The sequence below is a fragment of the Colletotrichum chrysophilum genome (genome assembly GCF_026319265.1).
Source record: "Colletotrichum chrysophilum strain AFK26 chromosome Unknown scaffold_77, whole genome shotgun sequence".
In the NCBI taxonomy this organism is placed as follows: domain Eukaryota; kingdom Fungi; phylum Ascomycota; class Sordariomycetes; order Glomerellales; family Glomerellaceae; genus Colletotrichum; species Colletotrichum chrysophilum.
In genome coordinates, this window is record NW_026517364.1 from 170437 (window position 1) to 187299 (window position 16863).

General features: G+C 54.7%; 6 protein-coding genes across 6 annotated transcripts; 3 read left to right on the forward strand and 3 right to left on the reverse strand.

The window, feature by feature from the left end:
• Positions 1–2043, forward strand: COL26b_008657 (uncharacterized protein; the record flags this gene model as incomplete). Its single annotated transcript, XM_053181407.1, has 3 exons — positions 1–102; positions 152–900; positions 957–2043. 3 exons carry the CDS (start codon positions 1–3, stop codon positions 2041–2043), a joined length of 1938 nt encoding a protein of 645 aa, XP_053034683.1.
• A 4415-nt stretch (positions 2044–6458) lies between these two features.
• Positions 6459–7115, reverse strand: COL26b_008658 (uncharacterized protein; the record flags this gene model as incomplete). The annotated part of the gene is made up of 2 exons (XM_053181408.1): positions 6459–6838; positions 6920–7115. 2 exons carry the CDS (start codon positions 7113–7115, stop codon positions 6459–6461), a joined length of 576 nt encoding a protein of 191 aa, XP_053034684.1.
• Positions 7116–7364: 249 nt separating this feature from the next.
• On the reverse strand, positions 7365–8033 carry COL26b_008659 (uncharacterized protein; the record flags this gene model as incomplete). The annotated part of the gene is made up of 2 exons (XM_053181409.1): positions 7365–7853; positions 7989–8033. The coding sequence occupies 2 exons, from the start codon at positions 8031–8033 to the stop codon at positions 7365–7367; spliced, it is 534 nt and encodes a 177-aa protein (XP_053034685.1).
• Positions 8034–9859: 1826 nt separating this feature from the next.
• Positions 9860–12257, forward strand: COL26b_008660 (uncharacterized protein; the record flags this gene model as incomplete). Its single annotated transcript, XM_053181410.1, has 3 exons — positions 9860–10123; positions 10186–11898; positions 11946–12257. The coding sequence occupies 3 exons, from the start codon at positions 9860–9862 to the stop codon at positions 12255–12257; spliced, it is 2289 nt and encodes a 762-aa protein (XP_053034686.1).
• Positions 12258–12835: 578 nt separating this feature from the next.
• On the forward strand, positions 12836–14238 carry COL26b_008661 (uncharacterized protein; the record flags this gene model as incomplete). The annotated part of the gene is made up of 2 exons (XM_053181411.1): positions 12836–13675; positions 13726–14238. 2 exons carry the CDS (start codon positions 12836–12838, stop codon positions 14236–14238), a joined length of 1353 nt encoding a protein of 450 aa, XP_053034687.1.
• Positions 14239–14485: 247 nt separating this feature from the next.
• Positions 14486–16099, reverse strand: COL26b_008662 (uncharacterized protein; the record flags this gene model as incomplete). Its single annotated transcript, XM_053181412.1, has 1 exon — positions 14486–16099. The coding sequence occupies one exon, from the start codon at positions 16097–16099 to the stop codon at positions 14486–14488; it is 1614 nt and encodes a 537-aa protein (XP_053034688.1).
• Between the last annotated feature and the right edge of the window lie 764 nt (positions 16100–16863).

Genomic DNA, 16863 nt, shown 5'->3' on the forward strand with positions numbered 1-16863 from the left:
ATGGTGACCAAAAGAGTGGCGCGATACGGTGACTGGGACAGCCCCATCACGGCTGACACAGTCACCTCCAAGAGCTGGTCCGTCACCTCGCCCCGTGTTCATGTAAGCCTCGTGAATCAATGGCTATCGCCCTTTCTGACGTTATCTGTAGCGTGCATCCGGTCGCGCGTACTTCAACGAGTCCAAGGAAGACGGTCGCAATGGCGTTGTCGAAATCACCAGCGACGGACCCAAGGACGTGCTCCCAGCACCCTGGAGCGCCCACAACTCCGTCTACGAGTACGGTGGCTCTCCATACGATGTGCTCTTTGACGGACGTATCATCTTCTCCAATAGTGGTGGTGATACCACCGGCGTCAACGTGCTTGACCCGGATTCTGGGGAGGTGAAGCCAGTCACAGCAGGTCCTAACCTCCGATACTCCAACTTCAGCGCGAGCCCGACGAGCACTTGGGTGGTGGCCATTGAGGAAGACCACACTATAAACACGCCACGAGAAGTGAAGAACTACATCGTCGCCATCAATGCAGACACCGGAGAAACAAAGAGAGTCGTGCAGGGCGCCGACTTTTACTATACACCGCAGTTTAGCAAAGATGGTGCAAGGCTGGTTTGGATGGAGTGGGACCAGCCCAACCTTCCATTTTCTGCAAGCAAAGTCTTTGTAGCTGACTGGAGCCCGTCTGCTACCGTCGAGAATGTGACCCAAATTGCAGGCAACAACCGCGAGGGCGCAGCTGAGCCTAGATGGGGTTTGGATGGAAGCTTGTTTGTGTGCATCGAGACTGACGGATTCCGTCAACTTCACCGCATTGCCCCTGGTCAAGTAGAGCCCTCGCAGATCAAGCTTAAAGACCTTGAGAGTGCCGAATTCGGTGAAATCCGATGGTTTCAAGGAAGGTTCGTTTCAGAAGAACATCCACGAGAAAGCGGATATCGTTCTAATAATCTTCTAGTCACACATATGCCCCACTGTCTGATCGATATGTAGCAGCAGCGGGCATCTTATTTGGCGAGGCAAAGCTCATTCTCATTGATCTCGAGACGAATGACTGGAAGCCTATCGGCCCACCCGGCCTCTGTGCCATTGCGTTCGATTCAGTCGCAAGGTTGAATGATAACACAGTGCTGGTTATCGGAGAACAGAAAGCCTCCCCTTCGGCTCTCTACAAGATCGATGTGTTGAGTGGAGAGGCTACCACCGTGAGACGAACTTCCGATGCCGATCTGGACGAGGGGCTCTTCTCAAAGCCCGAACTTGTCCAGTTTCGTTCGAAAGGCTCTCCTTCCCGGATGATCTATAGCACTCTGTGGATGCCGCGCAACCCAAAGTTCACGGCCCCAGATAACACCCTACCGCCGCTAATCATTTCATCCCACGGCGGTCCGACTGGATATACGGGCTCTGGGCTGAAATTGCGCACTCAATACTTTACAGCTCGAGGCTATGCCCTTCTTGCTCTGAACTACACCGGCTCCACTGGACACGGACGGGACTACCGCGAGGCACTGTTCCACAATTGGGGCATCGTTGATGCAGACGATGCTGCCGAGGTCGCCAACCATCTTGTAGCCGCAGGCAGAGTTGGTAAGGTCGGAATCGTCGGTGCAAGTGCGGGAGGCTACAACGTACTACAGGCCCTTGTGCGCCATCCACGCACCTTTGATGCAGGATTTTGTGTTTGTGGTGTCAGTGACGTCAAGAAACTCGACGAGTCTACTCATAAGCTGGAGTCGGAGTACATGGGGGCTTTGGTCCTCGATCCCGGCATGACTGATGAGCAAAAGGAAGAGAGATACAAGGAGCGAAGTCCTCTTTTTCACGCGGACAAGATCGAGTCGCCTTTGTTCCTGCTGCATGGTATCGAGGACACAGTGGTGCCCATTGAGCAAGCACGTCTTATCTACCATGCTGTCAAAGACAAGGGTGGAGATGTTCGCATCAGGGAGGTGCCTGGAGAGGGCCATATGTTTGGCAAACCGGGGAGCCCGCAAATCTGGCTAAGTGAAGAAGAGACTTGGTGGAAAAGTTATTTGTTGTGATTTTCCGAGGAGCAGTTCATGTTGCTGGGCTTGCCAAATCGCGTTCTCAAAATTTCCCTTCGACTAAGCTCGTGACTCTACAAGTAGCTGACCGGAGCAACATACAATGAAGATTAGAGATCCGCCTAAGTAGCGAAAGTCGTTTTGTACAGCGTAGGTATGGTGTTCTTAGACTTTTATTCCGGAATTCCGTACCTATTCTGCAACGCCTAATGAGTAAGTGAATAGTGATAAACTGAGCGACTAGTTAATAAGGATGATTGAAGTATAAATTTGATATTCTTATACAACAGCCGCCGTAACGTGAAAGACATGGATGGTGCGAAATCGTGCTAACTGACGGTGAGGTGTATGCTTGAGTGAGAGGAGCGGCGGTCCAGCTTGGTGCACCATCGCCCAGGGGGGAAGTGGCGCATCGGAAAATGTTACGTTGCCATTGGTGACTTGTCGGATTCTGTAGCCAAGCGAAAACTCTGGATGAGTCTTGCACCAGGCTGCTTAGTCGTTTGTTTCGAAGAACGTGGTTCAGTGACATGTCGTATTAGCCGCCCCCTTCAACATTGATTAAGACGCCTCATTCACCATAAAAGCCACAGTCAAGCACCAAAGTGTGGCCTGGTGGTGGCCAACAGGCGAAATGGCAAGGTAATCCAAAGCCCTTTCCAGAATCTTGACATGATTGGCCACCTGCATAATGCTATGCAGGGTCACAAGTCTGCCTTGCTGGCTGTGCTGACGCTTATCTCTTGGCTATCGAGCTCACAGTACAGCCTGATCTCCCCCCCCCCCCCCCCCCCCCCTTTCCCCCCAACGGCAAATCCCTTTTCCTTTCAATCATCTTCTTCTATTGATACTCTCCATCTCCGGTATACAACGCCTAATATCTGACTCTGCTCTCATATCACGAACCACGAGACTTCTGCGACTCAACTACTGCTAACGTTGGCATTTGCCGCTGCGATACGTCCGTACCGCCATGAATTCTGAAAAGAGAAAACCGGGTCAAGATGAATCACCTAACGAAAACGGGGTGAAGAAGACTGCACTATCACACGAGGCCTACACTGTAGGCTGGGTATGCGCCCTACCCAAGGAGCAAACTGCCGCGATCGCAATGCTCGACCAACGCCATCCCAATATTCCCAATATGCAGCCCCCGACCGACACGAATGCGTACACCCTTGGATCGATAGGTGGCCACAACATCGTAATAGCCTGCTTGCCCAAAGGCCAAATTGGTGTTGTCTCGGCAGCGACTGTAGCCACGAACATGGTGTCGACTTTCCCGTCCATCAAGATTGGGCTGATGGTGGGGATTGGTGGCGGCATTCCATCCAACAAGGTCAGACTCGGGGATGTTGTTGTAAGCACTCCGACAGGAACACACCCAGGGGTGGTGCAATGGGATTTAGGGAGAGCGAAAGATGGCGGCATTTTCGAACGAACAGGATCTCTCAACAACCCACCTAATTTCCTGTTGACGGCATTGGCTAAGATGGAAAGTGCCCACGAAATGGAAGGATCAAAAACCGACGAATACTTGGAGGATCTCGGCAGTCGATTTCCAAAACTGGCTGCGAAATACTTACGGTCTGATGCCCTCCGAGATGTTTTATTCAAGGCAGACTGCGCTCATGTGGATATTGAAGACGTATCCTCCTCTGGCGAAGATGAATTCGATGCCTGTCGGCATTGCGACAACAAGAAGGCCAAAGAGAGGAGGTTGAGAGACACCCGTATCCATTACGGATTGATTGCCTCCGGCAACCAAGTCGTCATGGATGGTATTTTCCGGGACAAGCTCAACAGAGATCTCGGCGGTCATGTTCTCTGTGTAGAAATGGAAGCAGCCGGGCTGATGACGAATTTTCCCTGCATCGTTGTACGAGGAATTTGTGACTACGCGGACAGTCACAAGAACAGACAGTGGCAGGAGCATGCGGCTGCCGTGGCAGCGGCATGTGCCAAGGAGCTTCTGGCTCAAGTAGAGCCCGGGTCGGTTCAAGAAGAACGATCGGCGCGGGATATCCTCAACGATAGTAAGTAGATAATGTACAGCTTTTCATGAAACTATTCATTGGACGAATCGCTCAAACTTCCAATAGTTCGACACAACGTCCTATCAACTGCGTCTCATGTAGAAGGCATTCACAGGCATTTACTTAAGGAGGAAGATATTAAGATACTCGACTGGCTCACACCTACCGATTACGGAAAACAAAACAGCGATTTCTTTTCAAGACGCCATCCAGGGACCGGCCAGTGGTTTCTCAACTCCAAGCTTTTAAGACCTGGCTGGCTTCTCAGGGCAAAACGCTCTTCTGCCCAGGCATCCCTGGGTCTGGTAAAACAATAATCGCATCTGTTGTGGTGAATTTTCTCAGGGATGTGTATCAAAGTCAAACCATTGGTTTGGCTTACATCTACTGCAACTATCAAAGACAGAATGAGCCGGATCTGCGGTCATTCTTGGCCAGCATTCTAAAACAGCTTTCCCAGACGCTCTCTACCCTGCCTCAGTGTATTAGAAGACTCTACGACGAGCATGCAGATTCTAAAGAAGACCCACCCATTGAGAAGTTGATTGATGCTATAGTTATGGTTTCAAAATCAATTCTCAACGTCTTTGTCCTCGTCGACGCACTTGACGAGTGTCGAACATCGGATGACTGTAGGTCATGTTTTACATCCCATCTCTCGAGAATCCAGGTGGAGGCAGACGTCAATATCATGTACACGTCACGACATGTGTTTGAAATCGAGACCTTATTCGATACCTGTCTGCGACAGAGGATAAGCGCGAAGAGCGACGATGTTGGCATGTTCATCGACAGTCGGTTACAAAATCTCCTGGAACGCGTACAAGGGGGCAGTCAGCTCGGAAAGACCATAAAGTCTGCAGTATTAGGGCTTGTGGACGGAATGTACGTATTCCCACCTTGATCCAACCCTTGATTGTGTCAACTAATCTAGCTTCCCAGGTTTCTCCTCGCACACCTTTATTTGGATGTTCTGCACGACACAATAAGCGTGGCAGAAGTGCGCAAGGCGTTGAAGCAGCTACAATATCGAAACTCAAAGTCAGACAGAGATGATGAGAAACGCCATATCCTGGAGCAAGCATACGACCAAGCTATGGAAAGAATCAAGATGCAGAAACCAAATTTCCGGAATCTAGGCATAAGAACTCTTGCCTGGGTAACATTCGCAGAGCGACCTCTTACCAAGAATGAACTCCAGCATGCCCTTGCTATAGAGGAAACAGACACCAAATTCGACCATGAAAACGTGAGGACGATTGAACTGATTCTGTCTGCATGTGCTGGACTAGTCACAATTGACAAACAAAGCAACGCAGTTCGTTTAGCCCATTTCACCACACAAGAGTATTTCGTGGGAAAGCAGAACGAACACTTTCCAAGTGCTCAACGGGATATCACGTCCACTTGCGTGACTTATCTGCGTTTTGAAGGGCTCTGGAGGCACTTATTTGACAAATATGCAGAGAATGTTATAAAGCTCTTCGACCACCTGGCCAACCACTCAGAAGGTTCTGTCAAAAGTCGATGGGAGGACTTACTCGGAAACCACCCAAAGACGTGTGCGGCTCCAATTTGTCAGTTGTGGCCGTATGCTGTCAGTAAATGGGGCTACCATGCATGCAAATCTTTGCATGTATTGCCGCATTTCATCGACCCCTCTACCAAAGGCAAATGTGTTACTTACATATGGGCATCTAGCAAAGGTTACAGATATGGATCAACCTGGAAATCTTTGCCTGAACATGTCCTCGGTGCTTTGGAATTGCACACAACGGATCGTCCAAGACCAACAGCCCAAGGTCCTGAGTTCAAGAATTTCCGGACTCCCCGAATGACCAGACGCGACCAAATGGAATATGGCATTCATGAGACCATTGAGTTCATCGAAGACAGAGCAAACATGAATGTTTGCAAGTTGAACGAGAGTGGAAAGTGTGCATTGACACGTGGGAGCTACATTGACAACGTAACTTGGGCAGTAGAACTCTCGAAGAAATGGCCGCCGAGGGAGAAGGACAATTTCTGCCCTAATATCCAAACAATAAGCGTTACATTTGCAATGGATTCTCCAGTCGTTCTTCGATTTGGCGACTCGAAAAGTAATTGCGAAAATGTTTCGGCTTTTCCAGTGTCAACAGCGAGGATGCACCAGCAGCTGCAACAGGGGCCTTGAAGGTTGTGGCACAAGACATAATCCATGTACATCAGAAGAAGAGGAAACGGCCACTCAGACAGGGTACCTGTTATCTTCAGATATCGTCTAAGCAAAGCAGCATCAGAAAGAAGCAACATCATCTCTGCGCATCATAAGTCAAATCATTCGGGAGCTTACGATTCATACAACGTTGTCGTTAACTCATGCAATTACTAGCCTTATGAAGCCTTGCTGCTCTCACCCTTCTCACCACCCTTGACCTTCTCATCCTCTCCGTCATCCTCAATCTCAACCGTCGCCGCCGCTCCCTCCAAACCCTCCTGATTGCCGCTCTCCAGACCTCCAGACTGCGCCAGGAACCAATCCGCGACCTCCCTCTTGCCGTTGAAAAGCGCCGAGTCAAGCGGGATCTGGTCCTTGTCGTTGGCAATCGCAGGCGACGCGCCATTCTCGAAAAGCAGCTTGACGACCTCGAGGTGGCCGCCCAGACACGCCCAGTGCAGGCCCGTGTTGCCAAACTCGTTGGCGGCGTCGACGTACGCCTTCTTCTCGTCGGCCGGGCGGGGCTCGAAGGCCTCGATCAGCGCCTTAACGACGTCTGCGACGTATATTAGCAACCGTATCGGAATCTCCGGCGTCGAAAATGGTGAGCGCAGGGGTTTGGGAAGGGATTAGGTACCGATGTGGCCGTTGCCCGCGGCCATGTGTAGGCAGGTGTTCTTGCCCTCATCCTTGGCGGCTGTGATGACCTCGCCGACGGACGCGGCCTCGCGCTCCGACAGGGCCTTGAGGGTCTCCTGCAGGTCGGCGAGCTCGCCGGCACGGGAGAAGTAGACCAGGTCGTCGATCTCCTCTTCTGAGAGTTTTGGCGCCATTTTTGATTGAGATTGTCCGGGGTCTGGGCTTCTGGCGTCGCAAAGTGAGTCTTGAGAGGTGAAGTAGAAATTTTTGAGTGATGGTGGGTGGAAACACGGTGCGTAAATGATAGTGCGTACTCTACACTGTGCGCTGCCAGCGCCTCTGCCTTCACGGCAGGATGAACCATGCGCCAGTCCAAACAACCGCCATCTAAAGTGAATAACAAAAACAAAACCCCCAGAAAACCAGACGCCGCACCGCCGAAGTCAAGCTCTCGCCATATGTGCATCGAGCCAGTTTGAAATGTCACCGGCATCATCCACCGCTTGTATCTCTGCCTTGACGTTCAAAAATAGCATGATCTGCAGCTCCCTTCGACACTCGATGTTGTACTCGTCCAAGTCGTCGGGTATGTTTCCCAGCAAGGTCTTCGCAATCTTTCGGTCTCTTTCTTTGAGTGCATCGGTTGCCTCGAAACTGCTTTCAGATCGCTGTTGCCTTGAAAAGGCAGAATCGTCGTCGGCCACCAGATCCCGGCGACCAAGAAGATCATCGCTCTTGATTCCAAGCCACTTCATGCTTGGAACAGTGACTCCGACTTCATGAGCATGGCCTCGGGATCCATGGCTGTAACAGCGCATGATATTGACGCCATACGGATCAAAGTCAACAAGGCCGTAGATGGGGATTTCTGGCTTGGCCGAGTGAAGTAGGTGAAGGAATTGCTTCGTTTGTAGATCAGGAACGCCCTTTCCCTGATAATGATATTAGAATAGCATCAAGATTCAAATACCACGAATCAAAGCGAACATACCGTAATTAGGATACCTTGCCCGGCAGATGACGTGTCCTAGTATCGTGCAGCGGCCAGCGTACGGAAGGTGGCCTACCATGGTCAGCATGCCCTCTTGACCAGGAATCTCAAGACCTTGCATCTTTCTCGATTACGAGCACCCACTCAGCCTGCTGGAAATCAATTCTAGAGATATTTCTCGTCGTCAGGATTGTGACTCCCTGGCTTGCATTAGATGGATTAGGTCCCATGCCGAGTATCAGTCTTACAGTATCGCTTGCAGATGCACTGACACTAGATGAGTCTCTCATATGTAGAATAATCGATCCTGCTAAGAGACCTTTGGCGCTGGCAACCTGAGAGGGGGTAAGACGTTTGTTAGGTGTGGTGAGGAGGGACACTGACAATATTCAGGTCATCCCGCCCTATTCCAAGGGTGTAGCTAATGTCGTCGACCAGGCCATCGACAATGGCCTGAGTCTTGAAGAGATCGGGACATTGATAGAACAAATTCCTACGCTCTCCTGCCTTTAGCAAATAGGCCTTGAGGGAAAGGAGCCTTGCTAAGTACGGACCTCTTGGTGACCGGATTGCCAGACAGGAGGGAGCTGTGGGAGAGATGGATGATCTTAAGCACTTGAGCTAGTAGCTTCGTCAGCTGGAGGACCCAATATCATATATCAACATGTGCTTACTAAACTTGATGCTCTCGTGCTCAGTCCGACCAGGGAATTGAAGGACGGATGGCGCGGATCGAGAGCGGGTTGCGCGGGCTGCGCTAGGAGGGTTCCTTCTAGACCCTGGACGGGTTTTGTAAGGTACACGGAGGACTTCTTTGTTCTCGAGTGATTGGTAGACCGAGACAAGTATCTCCTGCAGCTTTGCGATGGCTATGCCGACAACATTGTTGTCTGGGTCTGGATCTGGTATGTCGACGATGGGGCTGGACTGGTGAGCAGGCTGTCGGGTTAGTTGGCCACGGCGACCAGTCATGTGGAGTGTAGCATTGTCCATTTGGTCAACGAAGACTGCCTGACTTGAGCAGTGCCTCGACGAACCTCCCGCAACTTTGGAGGCGGACGCCAGACCGTCATGGATGTTGGTGCATCATGATACGAATTCCCCAAAATGGCGGGGAGGACACTGGACCATCGCAGCTGAAAGAGCACGAAACCTGCCCCACCTCTTCAGCCATTGGCCAATGGGATGACGCCCGCCGGCACCCTCACCGTCACAGAAGGAAGGCACCGCACACCGAAGGGCCTGAGCATCGGTGGCTTCCTTCCCTGGTGGTGTGAAGTCAACCGGCAGATCGCCCCGACGAAACAAAAAAACGACACTGGACGGGACCGTGGGCTGGTTCGTGCCCACAGAGGCTTCAGGCACCCGAGGCCGCTGAAGCTTATCCCAAAGAGCCCCCTGGTGCCGCCCGCAACATGGCACCTGTCAAAAACGCTTAAGCGTATCCGTTTACGTTAGGTTGGGCAAGCAGGTGTCCATGATCGGCAAATTGGCGCTGTACATGATCAAAAGTCAATTGCAGAGACGAACAGATCGAATTTTTTGAATTGGATATTGCCTTGGCGTCCCCCTAGAAGCGGTTGATTGAGTGCTGACCTGCTTTCCCAATGATCCAATGGGGGGAAGACCCCTGAGCGCTCTGTTTGGTGCCCCCTGTGCTGATTAAATCATGATTGGAGCAGGGGTGTCGTACGAGGATGTGGTGGGTTATCGCCGAGCACATGCATCTTATCTGCGTCTGGTCACTTTTTTTCTGGACACCGCCTCAGAGAGACACGCAGGGGACCGCGCTCTGTGTGCTGACTGGGCCGCCGTTTAATAAGTGCATGAACGCCCACCGTCACCAAGGTGCCTCTCGCCTTCCGCCCCCCTTCCGTGCTCACGACACCTTTCTCTCGACCCTGGGACCTTCACACTGCTTTCCCCAAGGTTCGAATCACCGCCAAAATGGTCGTCGAGAAGAAAGCGCCCTCTGTGGCCTCGAGCAACGGCAACAGCCTTAAGCCAATCCTGTCCCGCAAGCGTGTCGCGGAGGCTATCGCAGAGCAAGAATGGCCCAAGAGACCCCGCATCGAGGCCAAGACAGATCGCACCAAGTGGCGCATGAAGGACGAGGACGGTCGCCATATCTGGAAGTATCTCGAGGACGACGATGCCTCCAAGGAGTGGCCCCAGACCGCTGCCGACAAGTACTTCTTGGGTCTTCCCACAGTCAGTAGAGCCCCTCACGCGACATGCGCCAAGTGCACCACTAACCTGCTCTCTGTGTATAGGACCTCCCAATCCTCCCCGAACCCAAGAATCCCCTCGAAGCTACCCTTAATGGTCTCGAATACGTCGAAAAGCTCCAACTGCCCTTCGGCGACTGGGGTTGTGAATACGGCGGCCCCATGTTCCTCCTCCCGAGTACCGTCATTGCGCTCTACGTCACCAAGTCGCCCATCTCCTCAGCAAAGGCGACCGAGATCAAGAACTACCTCTTTGCGCGCGCACACCCTGAGCTGGGCGGATGGGGTCTTCACACCGAAGGCATCAGCACCGTGTTTGGTACTTCCCTGAACTACACCACTTTGCGACTACTTGGAGTTGACGCGGAGGAGCCTGTTATGGTCAAGGCCAGAGCCAGACTCCACGAGCTCGGCGGCGCAACCCAAGGGCCTCACTGGTCCAAGTGGTGGCTTGCCGTCCTCGGCGTCGTCGATTGGGAGATTGTCAACCCCGTGCCCCCTGAGATCTGGCTGTTGCCCAACTGGGTGCCCATTCACCCCTGGAGGTGGTGGGTCCACATCCGCCAGGTCTTCCTGCCCATGTCGTACATCTACTCTCGTCGCTGGAGTGTTGAAGAGACGGACGTCATCCGCTCTCTCAAGAAGGAGCTGTTTGTGGAGCCCTGGGCAGCGATCAACTGGAAGACTCACCGAAACGACATCGCCCCCGTGGATAACTACCACCCCAAGTCTTGGCTTCTCAACACCGTCAACTGGCTGCTGGTCAAGGTCTGGAACCCCTACCTGCGCACCAACTACATCAAGGAGCGGGCCGAGGCGTGGACCAGCGACTTGGTCGACATGGAGGACGCCAACACCGACTACCTCGGCCTGGCGCCTGTCAACGGCCCCATGAACCACGTCGTCTGCTACATCCGTGACGGCCCCGGTGCTTACACTGTTCGCCGACACACCGAGAGACTCGAGGACTCTCTCTGGGTCAACGCCGAGGGTATGCTTGGCAACGGCACCAACGGTGTGCAATGCTGGGACACCGCATTTATGATTCAGGGCGTTGTCGCGGCGGGTCTCGAGAAGGAGGCGAGGTGGCGCCCCATGCTGGAGAAGGCACTCGGCTTCCTTGACCGTCAGCAGATCCGCGAGAACTGCAAGGACTCGGACAAGTGCTACCGTCAGCAGCGTAAGGGTGGCTGGCCCTTCAGCAACCGTGAGCAGGGCTACGCCGTGAGCGACTGTATCTCGGAGGCACTCAAGTCTGTCATCATGCTGCAGAAGACCGAGGGCTTTCCCCAGCTTCTGGACGATCAGCGCATTTTTGACGCGATTGACTGCATCTTGGTGTACCAGAACGAGACGGGTGGTGTTGGCTCGTACGAGCAGCGCCGTGGCGGTGAGTACATGGAGATGCTCAACGCCGCCGAGGTTTTCGGCCGTATCATGATCGAGTACGACTACCCCGAGTGCACGACTGCTTGCGTGACTGCGCTCTCGCTCTTCCAGAAGCATTGGCCCGATTACCGCAAGGAAGACATTAGAGTCTTCATCCACCGTGCCGTTAACTGGATTCGGTCCCACCAGAAGTTCGACGGTTCCTGGTACGGCAGCTGGGGTATCTGCTTCACGTATGCCGGCATGTTTGCGCTGGAGAGTCTGGCTAGTGTGGGCGATATCTACGAGGCGAGCAAGGTATCGAGGAGGGGCTGCGACTTCCTTGTCTCGAAGCAGAGAGAGGACGGCGGATGGTCCGAGAGCTACAAGGTAAGGAGTCCACCGTGTGAATCAGAATTGTCAACTGACATGACTAGGCCTGCGAGACCTCGGAGTATCACGAGCACCCTAGCGGCTCTCTGGTTGTGCAAACCGCCTGGGCCTTGATCGGACTCATGGAGGCCGAGTATCCCAATATCGAGCCCCTTCGTAAGGGTATCCAATTCCTCATGGACCGTCAGCAGGCCAACGGCGAGTGGCTGCAAGAGTCCATGGAGGGTGTCTTCAACAAGAGCTGCACCATCATCTACCCTAACTACAAGTTTAGCTTTTCCATCAAAGCGCTCGGCATGTTTGCGCGCAAGTATCCCGACGAGAAGATTACGCCTGGCATCAGCGGCAAGGAGTAAGGGCATAAAGCATATCGCCATTTCAAGCATACCTATTTTAGAGTATTTTTAATTTTAATGAGATATATGATGACGTAGGGTTATGATGAACAAAGTTCAGGAGTTGCGATTCGCTGCTTGCTATGCAATGAGGCTGATTTTGTTGGAAGCTTTGCACACTGGCTACTAATCGAGGTCGCGATTCATTGAAGGAGCAGTCGGTGAGGGGCGACGGCTTCGGTGAGCAAGCCACCAACGGTCTCGGTCAGAAAAAGGCGGTCGCAGCCCAGAATGCGGGGTGGCCCAAGCTTGCCGGCAGAATCGCACAGTCGGCCCCACCACAGCTTCCAGAACAGTCTGACCCCTCCGCAAGGCAACCTCACCGTTTGCTTCATCCAGCACCCCATTGGGCCCGTACCCGTTTGCTTTACCTCACTTCCATTGAACCTTCTTTGTACACAATTTTTGCCGTTTATCAAGGGAGTCCTAGGCATTTAAATTTACCACGAACCGCTTTCAATCTCTGACTCTTTCCCCACCACACATCATCCATCCACATCCGCATCCACGAAGCAAAGCCAACCCGAACCCCGCCAAGCATGTCTGGAAGCACAGCCGCCAGCGCGGGCATGGCCGCCCTCGAAAAGCGCGACTACGACCTCGCCATCTCCAAGCTTACAGACGCCCTCAAGACCTCGCGCTCCCCTCTCTGGCTCGCCGCCCGATCCAAGGCCCACATTGGCAAAGGCGATTTCGCCCGCGCCCTCCGCGACGCAGACTTCTCCTATGCCGCCGCCGCCGCTCGAGGCAAGCGCGACCTCATGCGCGATGCTCAACACCGCCGTGCCGTTGCCTACATGCGCCTCGGCCGCCTCGCCGATGCCGACGCCTGCGCGATGTGGGTGCAGCGCATGGCCGAGCAGGCTGGCGTCTCGCTGTCCGACGCGGCCCTTAGGAAGCCCGAGACCGACGAGAGAGGCTTCTCCACCGCCACAAAGCAGACTACCTTGGATTACAGAGCGGATATAGAGCGCAAGAAGCTGGCCCTCGGGAGCAGCTATCTCGCGGACACAGCGCCTGCCGGCCTCAATGCGGCGGTTGCGTTGCGTATGCAGATTCTGGGGCAGATGGACAAGCTCCCTGCGGACGATGAGAGAAGGAAGGTGACGGCCTCTTTCGCGCCTAACGTTTCGATCGATGACTTTGAGAAGGAGGAGGCGGCGGCTGCGACCGCCAAGACTGACAAGGCTGCGGACACAAAGGCCTCGCAGGAGGATAAGGACGAGGTCAAGGCCGCTGCGGCCGAGTCGGTCAGAAAGCCTGCCGTCCAAGCTGACGTGCGTACGGACTTCTATCAGACCAACACCGACGTCATGGCGTCCGTCTATGTCAAGAATGTCCCTAAGGACGAGTTCAAGGTTGAGTATGGAGAGAAGGAGGTGAGCAGACACTCTGGCATCCCATCCAAACGAGAACTAATGTTTCGCAGATTCGTATGAGCCACATCCCAGGCCACGAACCTTGGTACACCATCCCTCTCTACGGCCCTATCGACCCCGCCGGCAGCAAGCACAGCGTCAAGTCTGTCAAGGTCGAGTTCCAGCTGAAGAAAGCTGCCGTCCTTAAGTGGCCCAAGCTCAAAGCCGACCCCTCCGATGTGAACACCACAACCACGACGCCGACCCCTGCCGCTACTGCGAAGCCTGTCGAGCCCGCCCCTGCTCCCGCTGCGGCTCCATCCTACCCGACCTCATCCAAGTCCGGCGCCAAGAACTGGGACACAGTACTGGCTGACGAGAAGGACGATGATGAGGACAAGGACATCAACCTGTTCTTCAAGAGCCTGTACAAGGGCGCGAACCCGGAGCAGCAGCGCGCCATGATGAAGAGCTTCACCGAGAGCAACGGCACCGCTCTGAGCACCGACTGGAACGACGTCAAGGACCGCACCGTCGAGACGCAGCCCCCCGAGGGCGTTGAGGCCAAGAAGTGGGAAGCTTAGGAGATGGCCTAGTGTATTGAGTGTTCGTCGTTTTTCGGGTTATCATTCATGAAAGGGGTCACGGAACGTTATTCATCAGAGCATCAGAGCTCCAAGCTCAAGGCGTGGCGTTGGAATCATCGGGTAGTCAAAAAGTAGCTTCTCTTCAGTTGGGAGTGTTTTAACATGCAAGAGACAGAATGTCATCTGTCGTTAGTCTACTTAAATATGGTATCTGGATATATCGTGACATGCTCTCAGTATGCAACTACGTTCGGCTCTCTGCATAGCGGAACTCGTGCAACTTGTTCAACGTACTGAGGAAATCCTCGTTCGCTACGTACGTGCCCTTCAACCAACGACGACCGCTGTCCGCGTCAAACTCCCGGCGCCCGTGCAGCACCCTCTGGTTGTCGAACAGGACGCACTCGCCGGGCTGCAGCTTGCGCTGGAACATGTGCGCCTCGTCCTCGAGGATCTTCTGGAACATGCGCGCGCCGCTGTGCCACTCGCGGAAGCGTGCGCGCTCCTTGTTGTTCTTGGGGATGTGGAAGGGCGCCTGGAAGGGCGGGGACCACCAGACGTCCTGGACGTGCTTCTCATCATCGGCCCACTTGAACACGGGCCGCTCCTGGCGGTAGAAGAAGCCGTTCTTGGAGTAGTGGTAGGGGACCTTGACCTCGCCGAGGGCCCTGAGCTGCGTGCCTTGGCGCTTGCGCATCACGCGGGCGGCGAAGAAGGCGTCGCTGAAGATGGACTCGCCGCCGGAGCACGAGTTCTCGAGGCAGTGGAGCAGCTGGATGCGGGGCGGGGACTCGAGGTAGAGCATGTCGGAGTGCAGGCCGAGGTAGGAGGAGGTGTAGGCGACATTCTCGGCGTCGGGCTTGGAGATGACGTCCCAGGTGCGGCCGTAGAAGGTCTCCTTGAGGGCGCCGAAGGTGAGGCCGATGTCCGCGACGGCGGTTTCCGAGTGCGGCACGCCGGTGAGGAAGACGAGGCCCGTGGCGGCGAGCTCCTGGGCGCCGGCGCGGAATGCGTCGCCGCCGGCCATCCAGTCGGTGTAGGGGATGGTCTGCAGGCGCGGGGCGAGGATGGCGTTGTCCCAGAGGAGGCGCTTGACGGGGTCCTTGGTGAAGTAGACGCGCGTCGGGGCGAAGGGGATGGAGTGCTCGGTGGCGATGCGGGACATGCTCTGCGGGCCGGCGGCGGGGAAGACGGAGACGTGGTTGGCGGCGGCGGCGCGGGGGATGTCGTGCTGCCAGGTGATGTGGAGGGAGCCGTCGGGGTGCTTGGTGACGGTGTCGAACTTGAGGGCCTCGGGGATCTCGGCGGAGGAGAAGGACTTGTTGCCGGAGGAGGAGCTGACGCACTGCGGGCAGGGGCAGCGGTCGCGAAGGTAGATTGCGCTGAGGAGCCTGGGCTTGTTGTCGTAGTCAAAGGGGCGTTGGATCTGCATGAGGTCGTCGGAGATGAGCTCGTAGGTCCATCGCTGGGCTATGCGGCTGCGCTCGCGGCGGATTGCTGTCGTGAGGGTGTTGGCGTTGCGGAGGTATGTGCGGACGGAGCGGTCGAGGTCGGCGAGGGTTGAGGACGTTGTGAGGGGTTCGTAGGGCTCGAGGAGGTCGGATTCGGAGGAGGTGGTGGTCTCGGGAGACTCTGAAGCTTCGGAGGCGGGGGTTTCTCGCTTTTGGCGACCGAAGACCTGGCGAAGAGAAGCGACTGCGCCCTCTGCACCCTGAGGTCTCGGGGAGGTTGTGTGAATGCGCGCGGCGGGTGCGTAGATGTGAGATCTACTGCTTGAGCTGAAGCATAGCGCAGATGCCGGCCTCGTCGCATTGAGGGCTCGCGATGCGCGCGCCGCGGAGGGGATTGAGGTTCTCATGGCGGGCTGTCGTCAATGGTGCGTCTGAGGGAGGATGGAGGGGGGAGAGACGAGGCGAACAGCGAGCACGACGCTGCAGCTGATGAAGGATGTATGACCTGGAGACGTTTGCGCTCTAGCTGGAGGGAGATTCCATGGTCTGCTGTGTCGAGAACCGAGGCGGGGTGGATGGGCTACGGGAAGAAGAAATAAGTGGACGGTGGCACGATCTGGAGAGCTATGAGGGGGCACTGGGCAGGGGTTCGCGCCGGTTCGCCCAATGTCTTGCCGAAAGCTGCCCCGCGGCGGAAGCAGCAAGTGAGACTTCAGGGGAGCTACAGGCCTTTCCAGAGAAGCTAGTTGCCGTAAGGACGGAACGAACCTCGGTCGGAGGGCAATTCTGGGGAAACGAAGAGGCGGGGGAATGAAGCACTGTGCCACACAAAAGCGCGAATCGCACTGTTTTCACATGAATTTTTCCAGGTCAAGATCTAATCTTATCTTTTCCATCAGCATAGATTGCAACTTCAGACGAACACTCACCTTTTTTTCGCAACATTTCCCATCAACTTGTTCATTGCAACTGTTCACACATTCACAATCGATGACACTACGTGAAGGAATTACACCCACGAGCTTGAATACTAGTGCAAATTTTCACATGCCAAAGATGTGTTTAGCTTGTTAGCGGCCTCGTGAGTCGTGACCTCCACTGCTCCTTCAAGCGCCCCAGCCGGACGACGGGAACAACATGCGGCGCAGCTTAGCCTCCTTCACATGACCGC